A 26,063-nucleotide genomic window follows, 5' to 3' on the forward strand; every position below is an offset into this window, starting at 1 on the left:
TGTCATTACTCAGCATTCAGCCAGTCTTTCCTCAGGCAAAACCAGCTGCAAAGTCAAATTATAGTAGGAACACTGTATGAGTAAGACTTAAGTAAGGAGTGCAAGACTTAGCCTGTTATCTGTAAAGACACAGGTGCCTGCTCTGATTATTTTTTTTTTTTAATCTCATTCACATTTGCAGAAACCAGTTGTTTTTTCTGGAGTTTCAGAAGCCAGTTCAGTGTGACTGGAGAGGCATTTACTACTTAAATGCCTGTCACGTACTTATTGTTTTAGACCTAGGTCTAAAAGCTAAATATAACATTACAGATTTGAAAATCATAGGTACAGACGACACAGCCAGAACTATTAGTGACAGGAATGTATCTGAGAATACTCTGTTACACTAATCAGAATGAGAAGGTAAAGACAGAAGGAAAATTATATCCCCAAGGAAGCAGTGTGTTTTAAATAAAAAGGAGGTTAAAAGTAGACCAAAGGCTCCATGATGGCATAATCAACAGTGAAAGGGTAAAAAGGATGTTTTTGCCTCATGCTTTGAAGGTGGAATAAGAATGAAATGGATATTTGTGATTTAACCCACAGAGTTTTCTTGAGCACTTCACACCATCGATGCTATGCTTGAATCCTGATGACAAGACAGCTACAAGGTTCCTTTAGAAATCACCAGCTGTCCCGTCACTTGCCCAATTTCAGTTGTCTTTTGTGACAGACTCAATAAACTGCACTTTCTCCACCGTCTCTTTACCATCTCATTTCCCAAAGCCTGATTACATGACTTAATCTTTGGTACCTCGTGTCTTTTCACATTTGCAATCGAGCCAAGGAGAACAGCTGACCGTGCCTTTTACTGACCGTGCCTAAAAATCAACCAAAGCATCCTCCAGCGTGCGGGTATTTGAGGACGCTTACCGAAATAAACTGCCAATCGGATGACCTGAGGAAGAGATTACCCCAACCTGCCCAGGTATCGGGGTGACTGCGGATGTGTCTTTTACCCTCCGCCCAGAAGAGGCAGCCGACTGACAGCATCGAAAAGGTTCAGTGAAGTATTTTATTACAAAACAAAATCAGGAAGTGACACTGAAATTTTTAAGTCAAACTTGCATTGTGGTTACTTGGAGGTAGTTGGAAGAATGGGGTTTATTAATCTAGTGAAAGTTTCCCAGATATTCCTTTTTTTGCCCTAAAGGAATTACAGTAGCATGGGGAAGGATATGGCAGTAATGTAGCAGACGTTCATAAATCCATATTATGGATCCATATTATGGCCAGTTAACTTCACAAGACTGGTTTATAATTTGCTATGTCTTCTGAGTCACTTCCTCCTTCACACTCTGTGGGCATCGCACGTTGCCCGAGTGCTATTACCAAGCCACAGGTGAGTAACACTTGCCTGCTCATGACGCTGCCCGAACGCATTAAGAGCTGCTTCTGCACATAAAAGTATTCAGCAGCACGCGTACCACATTACGCGGAAGACAGAGCCACTGCAGGCAACCGAACCTTGGGAGAGGCCAAATTCCTTACACTTAGTGTGAGAGGGGGAAAAATGAACCGGACCCCAAGCCCTAGCAACGACCCGCCACCCTTTCAGAGACGCAAGGCAAAATCCAAGCCAGAACCCCGGCGGTTTATTTGACTTTGACGCATGCGTTTTACTTGCCGCTGTTAAAGGGACGCATGCGCAAAGCACTCTCTGCGGCGGGGCGGGGCTCCCCGGCGGAGCGGGGAGAGGCGGGGCGGGGCCGGGGCGAGGCGCATGGCACTGACGTCAGGCGAGACGCGCGGGGCGGTGCCCGGAAGCGGAAGGGGGTCGGTCGGCGTGCGGAGGCCGCGGTTCCGGGTCTGTGGGCGGCGGCCGGGGGAGGGGAGCTGAGCCCCGCCAGCGGCAGCCGCAGGCCCGCGCTCTCTTCGCCAGCCTCCTTCCCCCCCTCCACCGCTCCGCTATGGCGGGCACCAGCAGCAACCTGCAGGTAAAGCGGGGCGGAGCCGGCAGGCGGCGGCGGGCCGCGGGCAGGAGGGGCTGGGGTTGGGGGTGTCCCCGCCGCCCGCGGGGTGTTCTGGGCCGGGCCTGCGGGCGGGGTGGGGGGACAGGGAGCGCAAGCGCCTCCTCCTCGCGGGGCCGGGGACACCAGCGGGAGAGCCGCAGGCTGCCTCTGTCGGGAGGCGCAAGGGGGTGGCGAGCGGACGCGGCTGGGGACTCGGAAGTAATAGGGGCCACAGGTTAATGACCTCGTCAGGCCTGGCCTCTGCTGGCGGCGAGTCCCCGGGGAGGGGACGGGGACCTGCCGGGCAGGCGGTCGCACCGGGCCTGCGGGACGCTGGAGCAGCGGGGCTTGGTGTCCACCTGGGAAGCACTGTTGCCTCTTAAGGTCTGGACACATAGTTTGGCTTAGGTTTCTTGTAAGACTACTGACTGTAAGAAGTCCTTGCCTGTTCTGTTTTTCTGTTTGCGTTAACCCTCATCTGGGACAGTATAATGGGTTCTGCGACTCGTTGGCAAAACAGATCCAGAAGTTACCTGTGTTAAAAATAGTCATTTTCTCTTTGGCTGTTTTGAACCATGATCATATCTGTAAACTCATTATGGCCATGTAATGCTTATACTGGCAAAGCTGGGGGAGATATCACAGGGTCTAGAACAAGAAGGAGAATGAAACCTGTTTAAGCCAATGTTCTTTCTGAGGGTGATGTTCGTCAGACTATCAAACCATAGCCTGATAAATACAGTTTGTGCCTTGTGGATAGTTAGAGCTGGTCATCTATGCCCTAGTTCGTGCAACTTTCTAACAAATTATTTCCTGTTTGATAGCAGTGTTCTTCATCAGAGCAACAGGCTAAGATGCCTGCTGATGTAATGAAGTACTAGAGCTGAGAATCTAATACCCAAGTAATAGTCTTCTGGGTATTTACAAAAAAAAAAGTATACCAAAACCAGTCAATACATGATGTAGACTTTTTTTTTCTATTTCAGAGGAGCAGGGCTGCAACATGCCCTGTTTTCTCACAGTCCTGTTTTAGCAGGTGGTCTTTGCCATTTATTCTTTGGATTTAGTGTCATGTGTATCACTGTCTTTGTTGTACTGGATCCAGGAATCATTGGACTGCTCTGTAGTAATCTAAGTCACTAAAGGGACTTAAGGACTTTAAGAAGAAAGTAACTTCTTTTGGGGGTTAGTTTTTGCTCTTTTGCTGGATTTGAATGGTGTGTAGAGGGGCCTAATAGAGCCAGCACAAGGTGAGCAGTAAGCCTCCCCTCAGACTGTCCATCAGTACATAGTGAAATGCTTATTGGCTCCTGTCTTCTCCAAAAAGGAAAGGCTAAGTTCTGTTCCAAAGAAACAGATGCTTACAGTGTTCCAACACTTGCCACAACAGAGCTGTAGGGTCTGCTTTATTGGATCATTGTTTTTAAATTACTCTTTGATTTCAGGTAGATCTGATGAGATGATCTTTGCTTCCAAGACAGCAACACAAAGCAGCAGAATTAGAGATTTTGCTGTTTCTTCTCTCATGGCTACTGTTTACTAGCTTTGTTTTGCCTGAAACACATCAGGGTGTCCGGGTAGTGGCATGAGTATCTGTACTGGAATGTCTAATGAAAACTCCTTGCTGCAGTTGAAGCTCTGTACCTTGCTCCCTGACATTACCATAATCATCCTGAGCATACTAACAATGTTTAGGAAAAAAAATTGACTGAATGTGGAAAAATACGTGCCGGGCTATAGAAGATTGTTAGTGTTGGTTAACTCTGGCTAACCAACTGCCTTTTTTAAAATTATGAACTAGTTGTTCAAATTGACAGTTTTAATTGTTCTGAAGTGGTATAGGCATTCCAAGGAGCAAAGTGTAGTAAAAGGTAATAAGCATTTCAGAGCAAAGGAGTAACGGTGATACCAACAAATCTACAGGCCAGTGTATGCAATACGATGGCTTAGATCACAGTCGGTTTTATTTGAAACTAGCTCAGCAAACAAATTAAAAATCTATCCATAACTTCTCCTAGAATGTTTCTTGATGCTTATGATTTGGGTATGTTTTCTGCCTAGTGGTTTTTTTCTCCCCACCTACTGGAGTGGTAACTAGAATTTCTCACTTGGATATCAAGAGCCTAAATCCTTCTAGAGAAGCCAAACAAATACTTGGTCTTTGAAGCTGTCTCCCAGCACAGGATTGGAAAAGTGATAGTGCTAGTTTCCGTGCATTGTAATCACATACTTCCTGTATTGACTCTGCTGTTTACAGGGTTTACTGATGTCATAACTCATAGTTCAAAGTGTTTGGCTCTGCGATGAAAAAACGTAGAATGGATTTCCAAATATTTCCATAATAAATGCAAGAGATTGGTAAGGAAAATTGCATATACAAACCAGTAGTAGTTCCAACTTAGTACACAGAAACTTGTTCTTCTCACTTACACTTTTTTGTGTGCTAGTAAATTTCAGCAGTTTGTTAATCACTGTTCATAAAAGGATAGAAATATTGTGTCATGTACAAAGCACCACCTGAGACTTGCAATCAATTACCTTCAACTTTTTGGGGTAAATCTTGAAGAGCAGAAAAACTGGCCATCAAAAAACAGTCAGAGCAACAGCTTAAAATGTCTCTTTGATCATGCAAAATGCTCTCACACAGCACTTAATTATTTGCTTCTGTTACAGAAAGCAATAGACCTTGCTAGCAAAGCAGCGCAAGAAGATAAAGCAGGAAACTATGAGGAAGCCTTCCTCTTGTACCAACACGCTGTGCAGTATTTTCTCCATGTTGTTAAATGTAAGTGTAATGTATTGGATGATTAAATAGAGTTTAGTGGTCAAATTGCCCAGAGTAATCTCTTGTGTTGACATCAGTATTTAAATCTTTACTTTCATCATCAGTCAATACTTGCTAATTGTAGTTTGACAGAGGTCATATATTTTGCAGCTTTTGCCTTTACGGTGTTTTGTGCTTGCTCCGCGCTTGTAAGAAATCAGATTACTTTTTACTTGTGTTTTCTTTTAGGTCTTTTTTTAAGACAGGGAGGCAGGGGTTTGCTGTCTCTCCTCTGGACTTCTGTAGCAATGTTTCAGGCTGTGGCAATGAGTACAGGGATCGCTGTATTTCTGTTGTGCTGAAAAGCACGCGTTAACACAAGAAGTCTTTGTTGTATCTATGGAGTGTTTTTTACTCCTTAACTCATGCCACTTGCCTTTCTCCAACCTCTCTGCTGGCAGTTTTTGCTCCTTAATGTCATAGTCTTGCTGTTCATCCTGGCCAACAAAATGTATGAGATGGTTTTGTATGTTGTAATTTTCTTCAGTTTCCATATGCTCATAATTATTATGTTATGCTTTTCTTTTCACACTTCTGTGTACCTTTTGCATCATGTCCAGTGTTTGTATGCAAGGAGTGTGCTTTCTTAATGTAGGTACAGCCCTAATCCAAGTGGGCTAGGGTTGCTCGCCTGACATAAGTGCACTTACAGATCTCCATGATTTGAAAAAAACCACTATTTTCTTTATAATCACTTAGGATAATTTGTGTTTATCACTTCCTATGCATTTATATCTTATGGACTTCATCAGAATATCACTTTCTGTGCTTTTAACAATACTGATGTACTTTTGGAAACTTAACACGTAAACCTAACGTTAAATTTTGATTGCTGGTTTGAAATACTGTAATAGTGACTAAGAGAACAGTGTGGCTGTTGAACCACACCAAACTCAGATGTTTTATGTAATTTTTTTCTTTATGATGTGAACATCTTTTAAAATTAGGAGGCTATGGAAAAATAGAGTATGTTTCTAAATAAAAATTGCTCAGCACAAGCAGCTTCTTGATGAGCTATTTTAGAAATGGAGTTATTAAGACAACGTATAGCAGCTTGAAAGACTGACAGAAAAGCTTCCAGTGCCATTGTCCTTAACCCTTTACAGTCAAATTTTAAGCCAAAGCAATGTTCAGGTGTATATTTGATTTCTGGTAGGTGATGACATCTTTTCTGTCACTTCTTTCCATGGTATAGTGGAAAAATAAATAGTTGAGGTGTTTGGTTATGTGGTGAGCCCTGAGAGAGGTATATTGATAAGATATAAAGAAGACAGAGATTTAGTCTTCTTTTCTGATTGATGCACATGTGTTTTGCTGTTAACAAAGCATTGTTTCTCTTCAAACTCTTAGATGAAGCACAGGGTGATAAAGCAAAACAGAGCATTAGAATGAAATGTACAGAATACTTGGACAGAGCAGAAAAGCTGAAAGAATATCTGAAAAAGAGAGAAAAAACTGCACCAAAACCAGTTAAAGAGTCTGGTCCTACTGATGGAAAAGGGTATGTTTTTGGAGAAGGTAAAGCAAAATACTTCCTGAACTCAGTTTATTCTAAAATTCAGCTCTTCAAAGATCATTTTAACTAGTGTTTTTGAAATGCTGCAGATGACTGCTAATGGTGAAATACAGTGGGCTAATAAAAGAAAAATAACATGAATTAGCATCATGGGCATTTCTGTGCTTGTTTACTAAAATGTGCAAACAGTTGCATAGGAAATTCACTGAAGAATGAAAGCTGTTTCAGACTAACACATGCTTATCAGATTTAATGGCAATGAGCCTGATGACCCTTAAAATTTTTCTCCATGTAAATACTTACTAACTAGAAAATAAATTCAGACTGATGATTACTGTGGCCTGGGTTTGATCTGTCTCACACTTGCTAAGAGGTGCAAAGCTCTATGTAGGCTGAAGTTCTGTAAGCTGGACTGAATCACTCTAATGCCTTGCTGCTGCCTAGTCTCTCCGCTGCTTTCCTTTTATTAGATTTCTTTTTTATTTTGTGTATCAGAGAGCTGAACAAGCAGAGCCTCTTTTGCATTTGCTACTGCTTTTATTGGGATAGGAGAGAGGAATGGTTCAGGATGATGGCAATCCCACCAGAAGGTCTTTTTAGCAGTCCTGAACAGCTGGAGTTGCTCAGTTGTCTCTTGAAACCACCTGATTTTCAGTCTCCTTCATTGTCTACTCGTCTCATCTGTTTTACTTTTTGAGCTGTACTGTGTTCTGCTGGTTTATAATAGAAGGAGTCGGTAATATCACAGGGGCTACATGTATTTTCATGACTTCCACTCTGGTTGTTCTCTATCTAGTCTCTTTTTTTTCTTTCTTTAACTTCCAGTTTCCTTTGCTCTGACAAGACAAGGGTGTAGAGTTTCATAGTACTAGATGGAATTGACCGGGTCCTGTTGCAATTCCAGACAGGGGATAAGTGCCAATGTCTACAAATAAACCATTTTAGTGCTTCCATGTTGCTTGATACAAGGGCTTTTGTTTCCTAGAGGCTGCCCCAAAACATGTAGAAGTGTGTTAAGAGGGCTCAGACCATAAGAGGAAGTTGAAATGGTGAGGAGAGTGAATTATAAAGAATGTGGTGTAGAAAAGCAGGAGTACAATGTCGTAAACTTGTAGAGATCTGAAAGCATCTCAAGGTTTCTTTCATTCCTCAGACTGGTAGTTTTTCTGCTTTTTGCATTCTGATTTTTATCCTAAGACAGCAGTCTCTTCTATTGTATTTCAACATTTTTTTCTTGTTTCCAAATCAGGAATGACAGTGATGGAGAAGGGGAGTCAGAGGATCCTGAAAAAAAGAAGCTACAGAATCAACTTCAAGGTAATTTTGAAGTATCCTTTTCTTTAAATAGGGGTGGCTTCAGTCAAGCAAATTCCTATATTTTTCCCACCTAAATGTTATGGATTAACTTACTGTCTGTAAGTGGCTCAACTAGTATGTACTCTTCACATACAAAAGCATAGTCTTTGTGGAAGTATGGGTTTATGTGCCATGAAATTATACAGTGACTATGTTGAAATTTATCTCCTGTACCCTGTGCTTCATGTTAAAATTGTACACTTTATCAGGATAGCATTTTCCAAAAGGAGAAGTTGCAAGATCTCGGGTAGCTACTGGCTAAACTGAATCAGTATTTTTTGCTCTTAAGTGCATTAGAGTGTTGCGTAGAGGCTAAGGTAACAGACATCATACAAACGCTTAGTGTAAGCAGGACCATTTTCACAAAAAAGCTCGTGCGCAAGTTTAGGAGTTGAGAACATGGATTCTTGCTTGTTTATAGTAATGGGCAGCATTTTCTCATATGCAGTGATGATGCTCTCCCAGTTGAGTAATGTAATAGTTTGGGGTTTTGAACTCAAATGCAGAGTACAGTCAGTGATGCAACGTATAGCAGCTACTGGTAGTTTTGTACCCAGCAAAAAAGAGGCTTTGTTTGATATTTATTACCCTTTAATGGTGAAGAATTGTTCAGAGCTTCCCTGCCAGAAGGTGCTTATGGATCTGAAGAAACTTCATTGTTCTCCCTGTATTTTTCAGTGTAACAAAGATCAAATGCATTTACCAGATTTCTGACTGTGTAATTTCAGGAGCTATTGTATCATATTTGGAAACTGTGCCATGCTTTTTCTACTTCTCTACACATTTATTTAATCCTATGCACAGTTCTATGGAACAGTTTCCTATATTTTAAAATGACAGAAAAATTATGAGCATTGACCTCTTATCCTGTCTCTCACTATAAAGACTTCATTTCTTCCCACATGAATCTGACCTTCAGTTCTTACTTCAAGAAATAGTTTCTTGCACCCACCATTTCTTTGACACTTTCTAGAAAATGACAATGTTCTTATACATTTGATTGCTTGAAAGTCTGAGGTGTGAGATCCTTGGTACCTTTAAACTTAACATAGGAGTCTGTTATTCAGATAATACAAGGTCTGGGCAGCCTTCAAATTACTCATCTTCATTTTGCTTCCCACAACAGCCACAGAAATTTCGTGTATTTAATTTTGCTGCCTTGTTACTCTTAGCTGACTTTGCCTTATGGAACTTTCCCAAATCTATGGGTATTTATCAAAATTTTAATTATAATAGCAACTTGGCTTATTGTGGGAGAAGTGACCAGTAACATTCAGCCTGGATAGTAGTTGTGGGTCTATTGTCATATACTCTTGTTTAGAATTTTAAAGGTCTTTTGCACTCTATTGCTTAATCTTCCAGCTATTAATTTACAGCTACAAAATTAGGAAGCCTACAATTCCAGTTCCATTTGTGTCCTGGTACAGGTGATCTCTTACAGTGCAGTAATTTCAGTTACCATGGTATGTCTGGTGCAGATAATTCTGATATTTCAACTTTGAAATAGTCTCCTGTTCCTATCTGAACTGTTACCTGTTCTGTTAATTATTTTAGTGATGGAGCGCATAGTTCTGTTTAAGAAAAACTTGAGATGTAATCAACCTATCAAAAGAATTTAATGCATTGGAAGTGGGTGGTTGAATTAATTCCAGTATATAGATTGCAAGCTAAGGCAGTTTGCAATTGACTTTCTCTATAACATTTTTAACATCTTTAACAATATGATGTTGCTTTTGGACCCTAAATTCCAAATTGTTAGGAATTGCAATTATTAACAGAAATTGTTCATTTCAATCTGATGGAAAAGGAATGCAGCAAAAGAAAAAAAATCTCAAAGGAGATACTTAAAAAGTAAGCAAGTGTTACTTGCTTTATTCATTAGCCAGTGAGTAACAGTAAACTTTCAATCCTGTAGAAGAAAAAAAGCCCTAAATTACTTCAGAGCTCTGAAGGCATAAGGTGAAAGTGTCAAGAAAATAGCTGGTGAAAGTGTCAAGAAAATAGCTGGTGAAAGTGTCAAGAAAATAGCTGGTGAAAGCTAATTGTGAAATTATAGAAGGCCCCTTGTAGACAAATAGGGCAACTGAAACTGTGTGTTTGAGTACTTAGACAAGCATTGGGTTGGTTGGCATTTGTTCATCTGAGAAAATTTCTCTTACCCTTTGGATTTGCCTGGGCTAGGATTACAAGATCTAATATTCAATCACTAGCTCAGATCCAGATTGTCCCATCTAAAAATAGTCAACACAAAATCATTTTTAGCATGTCAGACTAACCAATCTGAAGTCTGAAGAGAAGGCTAAAATCAAGCTGAACTTTTTGACTGAGCAAGATGAGACTTGGTGATAAACTTTGAGAGGACATGGCTAGACTAAGAAGATATTTCTTCTGGAGCTAAGCAGGCTCCATATAACCTTTCTGATGCTTTCAGCCCTAGCTCTCAAAGCTCTCTACTGTTAGATGGTCCAATTGTTTGCTGCACACCTGGAGATACTCAACAAGTTACTTCATCTGCTGGAGAATCTTACGAATCCTGGGCTAGTGCAGCTACAATCAAATTTTTGAGGAAGTACAATGGTGGTTTAGTGAGGACATGGTGCCTGGGTACCTGCTAGAGAAGGTACTCATCTGTGACTATTAAACGCACATTTGCTGGTCAGTTTTGGATGAGCTTTGACCATTGCAGGACTTCTACTAACTCTCAAGTATATTGGTTATCTATGGTTTATTGTGGCAAAACAATGTAACAGATTTCTGTAGAAAAAACATCCATTTGACTAACAGTATTCAGTGTTTATCTCTACTTAGAAATGCCTTGGTTTTATTCAGTATGGACATGGGCATGGATTTCTTTTTTTTTCTTTTTTTTTTTTTCCCCAAAATGGAATTTATTTGAGTTGTGAAAAGATACGTGCATCGCTAATTTATACAATCTTTTCTTATAGGAGCAATTGTTATGGAGCGACCAAATGTCAAATGGAGTGATGTTGCTGGCCTTGAAGGTGCCAAAGAAGCACTTAAAGAAGCAGTGATCTTGCCCATTAAATTTCCACACCTGTTTACAGGTCAGAATTACAGCATTTATTTGCTATTGGCCAGGCACTGGGGACTAAGAAGAGTGTTATGCATCAGAGACTCAAGCTGAGCCCTTAAAAAAGAGATTGTGATCCATCTGACAGAAGTTTCATGGGTAGATGTAGAAAACCTCTGAGTAAATTAGAGGGGCTTCATCAGAAAAATAGGTTCAGTCTTTCTACAGTATTTTGAAGACTTTTGGTTTCTGTTTTGCAGGAAAGAGAACACCCTGGAGAGGGATTCTCCTGTTTGGACCACCAGGAACAGGAAAGTCTTATTTAGCAAAAGCTGTGGCAACAGAAGCTAACAACTCTACCTTCTTCTCAGTATCTTCCTCTGACCTTGTCTCAAAGTGGTTAGGTGAAAGTGAAAAGTAAGTTGGAGTTGCCAGAGGTCGAGGAAAACATTGGCAAGAAGAAATTAATACAGAGCTGGATAAATTGCTTTAAAGAAATTGAATTTGAGGGAAGGGTCCGTCTTTTTAAAAACAAACTTCAGGTGTTTCTATGCTTCATGCTGCAGTGCCATGTAAAGATACCATCATGTGATGCGTTTTGTGCTGCTGCAGCTGGACCTCTCTTCAGTGCTTAAGATAGTTTTTAAAACTAGCTCAGAAAGGTTTTGGGAGCACCATGGAGCTCATCGCCTTCTGAACTCAGCTGTGGTTGCGCACTACATCAGCCTGAAGTGTTGGGGTACTCTGCCTCTTGGCATCTCCCCAGTCATCTGTCCCAGCAGCTGTGCCATTAACACGTGGCATTTCTTTGTCCATGCAGAGGTGGTTTTTCTTTATCCTGATTTCAAACAAAATCCAGAAGACATAAGAGACTTGCAAAAATAGGTTGAAGGAGAGGAGCAGCCATGAAAGAAAATTTCATGGTTCCCCATACTAACTCTTTGTTTGTTACTATGTGATATGTGAAGAAGACCAGGAAGCCTGAAGTGACATGTTGGCTGCAGTCTAGAAGTGCAGGGATTTGTCCGTCTAGGCTTGCAATGAAGATTTCCTGAATTAAGAAAAAGGTCTGGGTTTGTTGTACAGAAAGGACTTTCATATGATGATAATACTTGTCAAAACCGTACTTTAATAGTTTGAAGTATGGGACGACTGAGCAATGCTATTTAAAGTTGATAGGATGAGGAAGAAAGGCCATTAGATAAAGTGTTTGAACTGACTTTTTTTCCCCAAAAGCTGGAAACCTTAAGCTGCTTTTCTTCTCTTGCAAAAGGAATACAGAACTGGAGTCCAGCTTGGCATTTTTTCTGTTTGACTTCATTTGAGACTATTGCCTGGGATTTAGTGCTGGTAATGTGAAGAATTTCCCAGCATGTTGCTATTTATTTTCCTTTTTAACTTAGTAAAATGTGTTCATAAGATATGGCCAGGTTTTTTTTGGCAAACCAACTTTTCTTGTCATATAAAAAGTATTTAGTAAAGTTGTATAAAGTAAATGTACTTGTTATTTCTTACAAAATCTCTAGCATTAATCTGATTAGGTTACAGATGTTAAATAAGAGAAAACCATGTTCTTTTGAATCTCTCTAGAGTGGTGGTTTTGTATAGTCCAGGCTGTCTTGTAGAAATGTAAACCGAAGAAGGGCTTTTCCTTGCAAAACTATGCCTGGAGTACTCTAAAATGTTTCACCTCCTTTTATGCTGGGCTATCTCACTCAGTATAATGCTGAGTCTTGGAGCTGGCAAAATGTTGTATCTTTGAGTAGCTTTATGTTAATGCTTTTTTTAGCTTTTTCTAAAGGAAGTGACTGTATCATAATCTTAAGTTAGGTATTTTTACTGGGGTAATCCTTAAGATAACTGAAGCTGTTTCCTTTTTTAAGACTAGTGAAAAACTTGTTCCAGCTTGCCAGAGAAAACAAACCTTCTATTATCTTCATTGATGAGATAGATTCCCTCTGCGGGTCAAGAAGCGAAAATGAAAGTGAGGCTGCTAGACGGATAAAAACAGAATTTCTAGTCCAGATGCAAGGTAAGTTTACTTGGTTTTTTGAATCAGTCAAAGGAATTAAGATGCGTATTTTAAGCATAGCTTGCATGAGAACACTAAAAAGATCTGCAGTTCCACCCTGTTAAATTTTGATGACATGTTTTAAAACAGTCTCTGTTTTTATCATCTAAATGGTGAAATGATTTCTGCCCTGATATAGGAGTTGGTGTTGACAATGAAGGAATCTTGGTCCTAGGAGCGACAAACATACCCTGGGTTTTGGATTCTGCTATCAGGAGACGGTATGATGGCATTTTTTTCATGGTATGAAATTCGCAACTGTTGTGAGGGTTCAGTCTGAGACTACTTGAGGTAGTAATCCAGCTCATGTTTGCAGACATGGCTAATGTTCTACAACTCAATTCTGTGAGACGGACTGAGCCAAACTAATAGCTCCTTGCCCCTTTAAAGAGGTAGGTTGTTCACTCTGATATTGGCCCTGTAGTTTACTTGATCTCTTGGTTAGCTGATTGTGCTTGAGCAAGCAGAAAACTATTCTGTTTCCTTGTTGGTTGGTTTTCTGATGGGCTTGGGGGACAAAATATGCACCTCAGAAGGGCAACAGTGGGTAGAGCTTTCCTTTTCAGCTGTTAACAAACTGTTGAATCGCTTGAGTTATTTCATGGAAGTGTAGCCTTACGTTACACGGGAACACCATGTTTTTCTACTGGTCAGGCATGATTTGTGATCTTTCAGTGCATGTTTTAACTGCTTTTTTGTAAAGGGCTTCCATACCTGTATCTGATTAGCTGGATCTTTCTTTGAGCTGCAGAGCAGCAGAGGACAAATACAGCTATGTGACAAGTATGATTATGTTGTTCTCAGGTTGTTGCATATTTGCCTTAGATTTTTTTTTTTAAAGGTTTATAATATTGAAACTGCTTCTTTCTAATATTATTAGGGACAAGCTATATTTGCATAAGCTTCTCTCCAATGTGCACCTGCATGAGCTAGCATCTGTGGAACGTTTTGATTTTTCTTTTTTAAACCAGGTTTGAGAAGCGTATTTATATTCCTTTACCTGAAGACCATGCCAGGGCTGCAATGTTTAAACTTCACCTTGGGTCAACTCCAAATGTCCTAACAGAATCAGATTATCGAGAGCTTGGGAAGAGAACTGATGGCTATTCTGGTGCGGATATAAGCATCGTTGTACGTGATGCACTGATGCAGCCTGTTAGAAAAGTGCAATCAGCTACTCACTTTAAAAAAGTAAGTAGGAATCAAAAATTTTTTTAGTTACTTCATCTCTGAGAACTATCTTAATTTGAATGCCTTGTGAGTAAACTGAATTTGGTTTTGGGTAATACTGCATGCTTATGAATGTCCTTTTTATTGACCAGGGGAGAACTTAGGTATTTTTCCTCTTTTTTTTTTTTTTTTTTTTTTTCCTTCCCCCATTCCCCCTCAGTCCTCCCATAAGTCTGGTGGAGCTAGTTTCTGGGTATTTATGCTGTGTAATCCAAGCTCTGATGACTCTTCATGTCTCTAGGTAGTGCTAAAAGCATTCAGTTTGAAGTTTGACTTAAATGGGAATGTTACAGAGGTGCTCTTTTTCTGGATCAAGTTACATGCTTCTTCATGGTTTTCTAGCATGTTGAAATAAACGTATCCCCCATCCACATGGGAATAGATGGATTATAATTATGCACATTCTCCTTACTTGGCATATTTTTCCAACTGAAAAATTAAGGTTCTTGTAAAGTTCTGGTAAAATTATTGAATCAATATTACTTGTGACAGTAGTAAAGATGCAAGACAACTGAGCAAGGTCTGTGTTTCATTGTTTGGGCAGCATGGAGCATCCTATGGATGCTGCTATAATGTGAAAACTAGTTTACGCTTATTTAGGTGCATTCTAAAGGGACTATTGAAACTATATTGTTTGGCTTATCTTGCAGTTTCCTCTACATACTATGTACTGACTTAAACATTTCTTCTAAATGTTTGGATCTCAGAAACTTTATCTGACAAAGAACCAACTAGAGTTCTTTAGCACCAATCTAAATCCATTAAATCTGGGAATGCTTTTTTCCCCCCAAGAACTTGCACATATGGGTCTTGTTCAATCCAATTAGTTGTTCTCTATAAACTATTAAGCTTTTCAATGAAAAAAAAGAAGTGTGATAACATTATCAATGGTTATAAGCAGAGTTCCAAATACATACAACGTGTATCAGTTAAATAAAATTATATTTTTTCTGTGTAGTATTTTTTGAGTAGACCCAGACTACAAGTATTTTTTGTTTATGTTTTTACTGCAAACTTTGATTTTTACAGAAATTCATGTATCTTAGGTGAAGGTGGGTTAAGGTATTCTGGAGAGGGTTTTTGATGCTGTAAAGGGAAGCTTTCATTTTTTTGCTCCTTAAGAGTAGGTGTGGGGTTGGGTAAGGTAGGAAAAATTTCAGATCGTAAGCTGTCAAGAGATATGTACCATGTAATTTGTGTTGGCAGCAGTTCTTGGTCATCTCTGTTAAAATTACAAATTTTTTTACCAGTAACTCAGCCTGACATAAAAGGGTTAAGGGCCCTAAACTGAACAGCTACAGTTATTTTGAATTGAAGATAGGCTCTTTTTTTCCATGTAGTTTCTTCCAAGGAACACATTCAGCTTAAGATTCGAAGAGAAAGGAACATTTAAATCCAGTATGGTCCAGAATATGAGAGGACTACATAAGTTTCCAGAGTCTGCATTAAGGAAACCTTTGTCAACTTTGTAGTTATTAAAATAAACCTGCAGCCTGTTGTTTTCATGAGGGGAAAAAAACCCCCACATTTTAAAGGATTTTTGAAGAGCTTTTCCCTAGTTTAAAACCAAAATGAGTATTTTGAAACACTGATTTGATAAGCTGCTTCTGGGGCAACTCAGCAGTAACACTGATGTAAACTGTATTTGTTTAAAAATAAGCAGCTGTTTTGATATATTGAGGATTTTCTAGATGCTTCCTTTCCTTAAGCAGTGATGCCTGAAGTATTTATCCATTGTTGACTTTAAGTGACAATGACATTTCTGGCTAAAGGGCTGCTACCTTTAAGCCTTTTGTTCAAATTTGGAAGAATCTGAGGCATATCTCAGACTACTGTGGAGCAATGAATAACCTCAGTTGTCACAGTTTGCGGAGCAACCCAAAAAGGATTCTTACCTCTTATCTCCTTTTGCCCCCAAAAAAGAAAGAAAAAAACCCACAACTGCAGTACTTTGAGGGCTCTGACATAAGCCAAGTTGATTCTACTTGTGTTAGTACTTTAATTGGATGTGATCTCCTATTTTTATAAGCAAAATCTTAGCTTTATTAATTTGCATTATAACAGACAACTTCCCCCAGTTAAACAGTGCCTTCCGCAGTTAGTACTAATTCATTGTAAACCATTCCTTGCTCTATGTGATAATACAAGTTTGTCAGAGTGTGTTTTGAATATTACAATCTGTGTTCTTCAGCATCATGCTTTAAATACAGTTTGGAATAGCAAATCCAGTTCTCTCCTCTTAAAAATAGCCAGTTAGTGTGTTGTCTTTCAATCTTTGCATATGATTGATGGATGTTCCTGTGGATGTGTGACACTTCAGGTAACGATGAAGCAAAATAAAACTGTGGGTCCCAGGTAATGCGTTGCAGAAAGGGGAACAGACACCTGGTGGAGCTTTTCTGAGCCTGTCCATGTGTCTAGAAAAAGAGGGTGTTCTCTGTTCTCCCACTAGATGGCCCTATTTTCTACAGAGAGGTGCTGAGGTGGTGTCAGGAAAGGTGCTCAGAACTTTGTAGTGCAGTATGTCAAAGATTAAAAAGCCATCTCTGGCTTCCTGACTTGAGGCGCACTCAGGGATAATTATTGAGAAGTTTTTGGAAAGCTGTTAACCAGTGATGAATGGACTCCCCAACTGATGAGGGGCTAGGAAGGGTCATCTTCTCCAACTAGATTTCCTGGCATGTTAGTTTTCCACAGAAATCCTCAACCTTAGGAGGAAGCGGCTCCTGGGATTTGACTCAATGTGAATATAAGTATCTGGCCACAGCTGCATGTTTTCAAAGTGAATGATGCGAGTACCTTTATACAACTTCTCTTTCACAGGACATGTCTTCCCAATGGGTGGGACACCTCTATAAAATCAAGGAAGTTTTTTGCTCTAAAGAAGCTGTTCAGCTTCTGGTTTTTGTCTTTAAAATTATAACTCCTATAACCTGAGTGTTTTCTTATTTTTAGATAAAAGGACCATCAGTGTCTAATCCAAATATGGTGGTAGACTTGTTCACTCCTTGCTCTCCAGGTGATCCTACAGCCATAGAAATGACATGGATGGACGTTCCAGGTGATAAATTACTGGAGCCTCAAGTTTGCATGGTAGGTATTCTTTTGTAGCATCTTTCTTGCTTTGCAGAACTCTGAAAAGACTTTAAAGACTCTTTTTGAAATGGTTATGCAAGGCAATTGGATGAGTTGTTTGTTTTCAGAAATGCTGGACATACCAGATAACATTTGAATTCCCAACATATAGGCTACATTACAACATGCTCATGAAGCCGCCAGCTCTCTATCCCTGACAAGCATTTCTTATTGTTCTTGTCTGCTGGCATGCAGCTGCTGTCCTTTCATCCATAGACAGCATCTGGCTCTTCCACTGTTCTTTTTACTGGTCTTTTATCCATTTAAAAGCTTCAGAATCCCTGCCCCATGATATGCTTCCTTCCCATCACCCTGCAGCATTAATATTGATACTGGGAAATGGAAAATTCTATTCAGTGTAAATTGGGAAGTGATGTGCTGCAGGTAAATATTGCCCATGCAATAAATGCAAGCATAAACAAGAGAATGTAAATAAGATGGTGGATGTAATGGTAGTTTTGGTTAAATTTAATCACAGGTGATGCAGCTCTTTCGGCTGTTTTCTTTGTGCATGTTAAAATACTTGCTTTGGTCTAGGGAATAAAATATGTCATTTTAAGAGAAATTGAAATTTTAGTTTGCTGTTTAAAAAAAAAAAGTGCTGGACGCTCATTCTGTATTTTTCTCCAAGAGCAAAAAAAGAAGATTCTGAATTTAACTACAATGTTTCAGGGAAGGGCTTGATATCAAATCTGTGCTGCTGTCAGTTCTTATGTGCAAACAATCCTGTAATGAATGAAAGAAATCGGTGTATTTCATGGGAATCACAAACCTCTAAAACAGTAGGCACTGCTTTGTAAATATAACTGTCACTATATTTCAGAAAAGAATTTTCTGGGCATATTTGCATACTGAGGAAGCACAAAAGGATGTATGCAGGTGTAGGCCTGCCCTAAAACTTCTGCCTGCATGGTCTAAGCGGATTTTTTTAATCAGTCTTTCCCGGAATTAAACATAACAATGCCGTGTGTGTTTCTAGTGGTACCTGGGCTCTGATGCAATATAGTTGCATAGGTGGTTGTTTCGGTGTCGAAAATCAGTTCTTGTCCTTAAAAGCATTCAGGCTTTAAGTCATTCTAAGCGAGATATCTCTAGTCTGATGAGACAAATCTCAAGTCTAGAAAATCATGATGTTAAAATTATGGATAGAACCAAAAGTTACAGTAATATGAGATGTTAGGCATCTACTTTTTTCAGTTGCCTTTGGCTAGGGCTTGATTAGTTTTCTTGCCCCTTCTTATTCATAGGGTGTTTTAGCTGCTGTTTCATAGACCTGTGATTTTTCTGAACTCCATTTTCTAGTATCTAAATACTTATCTAGGAAATTGACTGAATTGAAGAGACAGAAATTACCAGTCATGGACAGTAAAACTTTGCTAGAGATGAATCACAAACTACTATTCTATATTGTTGGACTATGAAGAGTACATGGGAACATCTGATTATTTTCCACTTTAAACTGCTATGGGTAAAAATGGGTTGAAAATAGTAACTGACAAAAAAAAAGGAAGTTCAGTTCTTTTTGGTAAAAAGAGATTAATAAAACTTGAATGGATGAGTGTCTTAAACCTAAACCTGAGGTTGTGGTTTCATTATTAGAAAACTCACTGACAGTTGTCTGTCTTTACAGGGTAAAAATGCTGCCTCTGTGCAGAAATGTTTAGGCTTACTTAAAAGTTTTGTGTAAATAGGAGCTTTTATGGTGATCTTGTTCAAATGGGCTTTTACTGCATGTTTGTCTTGGCAACAGGATTGTTAGCAGTGGTACTATACTTGTTTCTGAAAACGCTTGTTTTTTTTTTTTTTTTTTTCCTGACAGGCTGATATGCTCAGGTCACTAGCTAGCACAAAACCAACAGTTAATGAACAGGACCTGGAGAAGTTAAAGAAGTTTACAGAAGACTTTGGTCAGGAAGGCTAAACCAAAGATATATGTGGATCATTATAACTTTTTTTGCTTTCTTAAATCTTCCTGTGTCTTTATTGATGGCACTTCAAATAAATGCCAATAAAATCACTCCTTTCTTACTTTGCAGAAGGAATAGAAGATACCTTTGCAAAGACCTGTAAGCTTTTGTATTGTATTGTTTTCCTCGGATGTCTATTAAATGTCTTCTATTGAAAAAGAATATGAAAATATAATTTTAGGGTGAGACAGCAAAGTGATGTGGCAAAGCCTATTAAATACTAGAAAACTTTAAATGGTTAGTTCAATTTTAGGTATTATATTAGACCTGGGTACAAGTGAGTTTTAAACTCCCAGTAGGCTCAAAAAACCCTTTTTTGAGGGGTGGAAGAGAACATTTTTGTCAGATGTTTTCAGTATTAGGCAATCAGCCTACATATTAATTGCTCTCATTTCATTTAGAAAAATGCAACAAAATTTGCTAATCAAGCATACTGCAAGTGTGGGTTTGCTATTAAAGTAAGAAAGAAAACACTGTGAGGATAAGACTACATGGGCCAGTACTTTGTTTAAATACTGATGGAACTGGTATTTGGCTTTTTCTGCTGTGCTGTGTTAAAATTTTGCCTTAAACAGCAAGCTTTTGTTTTTAACTCTACTAGCTGATACGCACGTGTCACTATGCAATTCAGCAAAAGTTTGTTAAATGCAAGTATCTCGGAAGGTTTTTTGCTGGCCATTCTTGGGGTTTTTTTAGATTTGGATTTACTTTCTGCAGGAGTTTGACTAAAGTTAGAAAAAAGCATTAGTAATATCCTGTAAGATTCCACGTGTCAAGGCTGGCAAGGTATAGGTAGTCTTTGGAGAATGTATGGGAGGTATTTCGGGAAATAGCATACTTTCACATGCGAAGAGACTATAACATGTTTTAGCCACAGGCTTTCCAGTGATAAATTAGCTTGGAACCCTACTGATAACTATTGCATATAGGTTACATCAATTTAGTGCTTAAACTTTGAGAGAAGGCTGGCACTTTAGTACAGAAGTAGCACTTCCATTGATCTTTGTCCGAAGAACTACAGATTGAGATGTGCCTGAATGTAACTTACAACACTACAGTGTCAGCATTGAGTTTGTGCCTTGTAAGTTTGCACTGGCTGTAGATAAGAAACATCATTAGGATACCTACAATACTGTATGTTCCATTATCATTGTACAACTCTATCCTGCATATGCTTTGTTTAACTTGCATTAAAAGAAATTTGCACATTGTGTGTGTGTATGTTATATGTACATATACACATATGATCATCTTTTGGGGTTTGGTTTTCTTTATGTACATATTTTGTGTACTTTATAAATCATAGGATGGGTGAAATTTGCTGTACTTAAATGAAGTAAAATGTTATAGTACAACATCAGCTATGTTCTTTGAGTCTTTCGTCAATGTTATGTTCAAGAATTTACCTTGATTTTTTTATTTTATTTTAGACTTTGGTTTCTATACGAAAGCTAAAGGAAATGCTTAGTTAAAAATTCTTTGATCTGCAAGGTGCTGAGTTTTTGTTTACTAACATGATGAAACATTCTTTCCAAAATCGTTTAGCTACACACAGCTTTACCTTTGTCTTATGCTGGAACATGTAAATGCGAGTCAGTGGATTGCAAATCTTTTTGTGGACCTTTGTGGGGGTGGGGGGAGGGGGGACAGGAGTTCCAGTGTAGGCGCAGGCAACTATGGTTAGTAAACTTAATCCTAGTTGCAACAGGATTGCTTTTTCTTAGTTGCCTCTTGTGAACTCTTTAGAAATGAGCCACATACTGGCAGGGCTGTCACTCAGAGGTTTGAAGCTACTATCTGAAGTACTTGTCTCTTGACCTGTTTTAAAATGAGTCTCCTTACTGCAATCTTAAAATTCTCAGGAACTTTTTTTTTTGTGGTAGGCTGATTTGTCCTATGGGTTTCCATAACTGTGTAATCCCTTATTTTTAATATAGAAGAAAAGTATACTGTATGTTTTAAATTTACATCTTGCTGCTTGCTCAGTTGTGGGATGACATCTGTAACAGAAGCATTAATGTTTGATGTTTAAAGTTGTTTTTAGAAATATATTCCAAATAAACATTGCTGCTTAGAATTGCAGCTACAAGGACAACTTTCTGTTTTGCTGTGTTTGTAAAATGGGGATAAATATATATCACAGAGCCTCCTAGCTAAGTTATCCCAGAATAGATGATGGCCAAATGGGGGGGAGGGCTGCAAAAATCACTTTTTAGTTTTCGGTGTTAATTGACAATACTGTAAATTAAAGCACTTATGAAAGGTTATATTTGCTTTACATAATCAAACCCTCTGTAAATACTGCATAAATTAGTTGTACATTTTTTGTAAGGTCTGGTGTATGACTCATCTTTGGCTAGTTAGCTTACAAATTTTTTTCCTAACTTCTGGTGTTACTGCTTACTGACTGCAACATGAAAAAATGTCATTTTCCTTCCTGTGGGTAAAATAGTTTTTCAATTAAATCAATTGTATATGAGCTTGTTGTGTTCTTCACAGATGGTTTCTTCACATTGACATTAAACTTTGAATTTCCTGTCACTTGTGGTATACATCTCAATTCACATACTCATAGGGTTAGAAAAGCTCAGTAAACTAACTTGTTATTTTTTTTTTCCCATGTTGCCTGACTGACCTCAAATTCCAGAGTCTGGTTTCTTCCCTGATTTACCTGTTGGCTTTGTTTTGTCATTCTCTAGCAGAATGAAAATGTACAAACCTCCTTGTAAGGTTTTTTTTTGATTGGTTTTGTTGTTCAAATTATCTACTGGTTTTCAAATATGCTTTTGTTTTAATTACTGGAGCAGAAGACATAGCTGAGGCAGATACTCTTGAATCGGCTTTTGTTCGTGCTCCTGTCTGTCAGGAGTGTCTGATCATAGTTTGCCCGTTTTGTCAACTGAAGTAAAAAAGCTGCTGAATGTTCTCTGCTCAGACATTTTGATCTACTTTTTGTGTTTATTTAGTCTTCCTAATAATATACTCTGATATTTTTTCCTGTTATTTCTGAGGATTATCTTGACAGGAAGCATTCTAATAGTTCTGAATTTGGTGAAATATGCAGGAACATCTTTATTTTGCTGTTTACTCTTTCCTTCCTTCAGAATGACAAGCTTGTTTCATGATTGGCTTCCCTACATGTTTTTGGTCTTAACCAGATTCATCCTAGTAATCATGGTTGACTTAAAGCCATTCCTGTAACTTACGTAAACTATTGCAAGAACTTGGTGGACTGTTTCCTACTGCGCTGCTTTTCCAACAGATACTTATCAAAACATTGTTCCTTTTATTCTTGAGCAGGTAGCTTTTGTTGTAGTTCTTGTGGCATAGCTCCAGTACTCTCCCCTTCGATTTTTCTTTAGCTTTTTTATTAACAATATTTTAATCTAGTTATTTTATTCCACAAATCCTCTGTTGTCATAATTAGCTGTGTAAAAACTCTTAATTGTTCATTCATCCTGTCCTGGCATTTGCGTACTGACAGCCCAGGTATTAGACTTATTTGTCTTTTGGTCCCTGTGACCTAATTACAATTGTTCTTCTCCCTCCCTACCTCTACATAAACGTATGTCCTTCTGATGGTAGCTTTTTGACTAGGTCACTGTTTTGTGCCATTTTCTGTTTACTCACCTTTGCATCCTTTATCCTACCGAAGAGGCTCCAACTTGATGAATGAACACTCAAGGATACTTCTTCCCTTCATCACATCACCTCACTGTTTGGGGACACCAGAGTCCATCTGTCCATACCATCTGTGCATGGTACCTGCTATGTGTACAATCTGCTAGTCTTTTGCAGAAATACTTGACATTTTAGGGCTCACTTATTTGGACTTCTCAACCATTAGTCAAGAAAACAAAATACAATGTCCTATCTGCATCATAGCAGGAGCCAAGTTCTCTTCTAAAAAGGCTTTGGTTGTGTTTTGAGACATCTCCAGAAAATAAGTTGCCGACACCTGAGCGCAGGACTTATGTTGATAATGGAGCCAGGGTTTTCTTCCCTGCTTGGTGACCTGTTACCAGGCACTGTGCCATGAATTGGCAAGACTTGCTTTTGCTTGCCCTCCCTCCTCCTCTGCTGCCTCAGCTAATTTAAATCTAAGCTATTCCAGGCAGGGACTTTGCTTTCAAACATGCTCAGTGTCACATGTGTTCTGTAAACTATAAACAATAATTTCCTCTGACTCACTCTATCATTGGCTGATGACTGTCCACAGGTAATTTGTTACAAAAATCTCAGCTGCAGTAGTTCCCTTCTACTACTGCTCTGTCAACGTCTTGGTGATAACGAGTCAGCTAGGCAAGGGACTGAGTTGCTATAAATATCACCATCTCATCCAGGAAATATAGTGGCAAGTGAGGACTGTTACTTATAGCTGTGACTTGGAACAGTCAAGTGAATTCTTTGCCCAATAGGAAGCTAGGAAAAATGAAAATTCAAACTATATTAATTCAAATGATCATTTCTCCTTGAAGGCTGGAGCATAGGCTGTAGCTGGCAGGCTCTGACCTGTCAAGGCCTTATTTTTAGGTAAGAATTTAGAAAATCACGGGAAAAGTAGCTGACTACTGTTTTCAAATGTACCATTTAAAACGCCAGTTGAAATGCCTGGCTGAGCCTGAGCTCACTTGGAGTTTTAATGATGTTTTAATGAATTGATTGCAGCCATTAATTGCTCTGTACACAACCAAACAGCAAAGCAATTACTATTTTTTTTAATCTGTACACCTGCTCTTGTTTTGGTGTGGTCTTCTGTGTTTGTGTCCATCCTTGCTCAGTCTCTGTAACTTAAACATTTTTTCTTTTTTAGTTTGTTTTTACCTGCCCGTAAACCTCATGCCCATGATGTGTGTGTCCACTGTCAGTATGGAAACAAGCAGGTGGTTTGCCTGCCTGACAGCAAACCTTGTGCAGTTGCAGCACAGCAAGAGTTGCCACAGGGCCTGCTGACAGAGCCTAAAATCTCTCCATCCTTCATCTTCCCTGTTCCTTCACCAGCTTCAGGACAGAGAAGGGGTGCCCGTATAAATAGAGACTGTCATTGCCTAAATGCACACAGAGGGCATATGCATAGCCATATATGCCAACACTAGTTGCAAACACCTCAAAAAGGTGCGTGTACCTGTGTGATGACCCACCAAATGCGTAACACGTAGGCACTGCAAAGTCACCTTCATCCAGCACTTGTAGCGCTGCAAGGTGCCTGCTTGTTTCAGGTTTAGAGGGGCTCAGTCCAGCAGGGAATGAAGTTGTTGGACCATTTGTGGGGTTTTTTTGGCAGGGGGACATAGTGGTGGTGTTCTGCCTGGGCAGTCTGAGGCTCTACACAGGGTAAATGTGTCTAGAGAGACGCGTGTGGGGTGAGGGACACCAGTCTGTGCCTCAGCTCTCCTGTAGCTGGCACAGGGTGGAAATTGACTGGTGAACAAGGGCTGTGATGCCCATGCTCCTATGGGTTTTTTTGTCCTGTTTTTGTCCTAGGTGTCGGCTGTGTAAAATGGTTTCCACAAGCTTTGTGGCTATTGGGCTTATTCTCTTGGGCCTTCTTTTGTGTAAAGCATGCTCACTTCACCGCAGTGGATACTGGAAATGTGATGCTTCTTAGAAGAAGAAAAAGGTTTTGATGAGAATTTTCCTTTGATGTGAAATGTTAATTGGCAATCTATGCCTGCCTCTTTCCTATTGCTTCTGAGTATTCTTCTCTCCCCCCCCCCTTCCCCCTCCCCTTCTTTCTAATTTTGGTTTCTTCCTTTTTTTTTGTCTGACTTCACACCTTTTTTTTTCCTCAAATGGAAGACAAGGCACTGATTCCTTTTTAAATGCTATTTCAAAGCTCTTTATGTTCCTGTATTTCTCCAGCTTTTCTATCAAAGCAAGCCTATTTGCAGCAAAGCAAAAGTTGACAGTCTCTTGGATTTCCCTTTTTCCCTTCATAAGCAACAGGGCCCATCTGTACATGCTGTCCTTTCCCTGGCTGACAGCAGGATGGCAATGGGCTGCACTGTTAGAGGATGGAGACAGACTTGCAGGAGTGCAAGCAACTCCAATGTATTTGATAGCAATGCAAGGGGGAAAAATGGCTCAAGGTGGAAGTTTCCTTGTTTCAGCAAGCTATTTTGAGGAGGCTAGAGGAGAACTGAGCTAGGTACAAGAGGTCTTCTAAATTTTCATTGCGTAACAGCCGCTTCTCTGCAGTGCATGCCAAAGATAATTTATCACAGACTGATAACAAGGGCAGATGTTGTGTAACTGCATCCAGGAAATAAACACCAGCCTCCTGCCAGTGCTGTGTATATCCAGTGTGTTACCTGGAACTGGAAACAGACTTAATTCGTGTTAAAAGATTGAGCAAAGTTCTCTGAATCACTTTGAAAGAGAATCTGGCAGGTAATTTCAGTTCTTCCAGTATTTTTAAGAGTGCAGCAACAAAGCAAAGAGCAATGGGAGAGTATGAAGCTCCCCCACACAGCGACATGGGGTAGGACAAGCAGCTCTAGAAATGCAAAACGTCAACGAGAGGCACGAAGATGACCTCAAGAGCAATGCGGTAGCTTTACAAGCACAGAAACTACCTAAGAAGATCACCTACCAAAGGTAAGTTTGTGAGAAACCAGAGGCCTACCAAGACTACAAATGATTAACTTGACCTTTTGTAATAAGGTTGAGTCATATGAATGTGAGCATAGCAGACGTGGCTTGACTGAACAACTTGGGGTGGTATAACTGGTAGCTTAATCCCAAAGCAGAGCAAACTCACGAAAGTTGAGGACCTGTCAATCTTCAAAGATTACCTACAGGTCTGTGTTTCCAAAGGCACGATATAAAGCACAAAATTATGCCTATTTTGGAAAAACAATAGTGGCTTGGGTGGGAGCAACTTCACTACCAAATTGCTGAGCAGAAATCAGGTAAAGTGAAAGAAATAGGCCAGAAGTTGCT

The 26,063-nt window shown here is 39.5% G+C and overlaps 1 protein-coding gene across 2 annotated transcripts; it reads left to right on the forward strand.

Annotated features, from left to right (window-relative positions):
* Positions 1-1,805: 1,805 nt before the first annotated feature.
* Positions 1,806-21,216, forward strand: VPS4B (vacuolar protein sorting 4 homolog B). 2 transcript variants are annotated; one of them, XM_075493957.1, is made up of 11 exons: positions 1,806-1,976; positions 4,665-4,776; positions 6,166-6,316; positions 7,581-7,648; positions 10,633-10,752; positions 10,979-11,135; positions 12,602-12,750; positions 12,929-13,010; positions 13,761-13,980; positions 16,975-17,112; positions 18,974-21,216. In XM_075493957.1, exons 1-11 carry the CDS (start codon positions 1,950-1,952, stop codon positions 19,073-19,075), a joined length of 1,326 nt encoding a protein of 441 aa, XP_075350072.1. In that variant the 5' UTR covers positions 1,806-1,949; the 3' UTR covers positions 19,076-21,216. The 2 variants fall into 2 exon arrangements, with proteins under 2 accessions (XP_075350072.1, XP_075350074.1); XM_075493959.1 differs by lacking the exons at positions 16,975-17,112; positions 18,974-21,216 and adding an exon at positions 15,360-15,506.
* The last annotated feature ends 4,847 nt before the right edge of the window (positions 21,217-26,063 follow it).

The sequence above is a fragment of the Mycteria americana genome, chromosome 2 (genome assembly GCF_035582795.1).
Source record: "Mycteria americana isolate JAX WOST 10 ecotype Jacksonville Zoo and Gardens chromosome 2, USCA_MyAme_1.0, whole genome shotgun sequence".
NCBI classification, from domain to species: Eukaryota; Metazoa; Chordata; class Aves; order Ciconiiformes; family Ciconiidae; genus Mycteria; species Mycteria americana.

Coding starts and splice junctions, on each gene's coding strand:
- VPS4B (XM_075493957.1), top strand. CDS start 1,950: ATGGCGGGCACCAGCAGCAACCTGCAG. Junction 4,777..6,165: donor TTTTCTCCATGTTGTTAAAT/GTAAGTGTAATG, acceptor TCAAACTCTTAG/ATGAAGCACAGGGTGATAAA. Junction 12,751..12,928: donor ATTTCTAGTCCAGATGCAAG/GTAAGTTTACTT, acceptor GCCCTGATATAG/GAGTTGGTGTTGACAATGAA.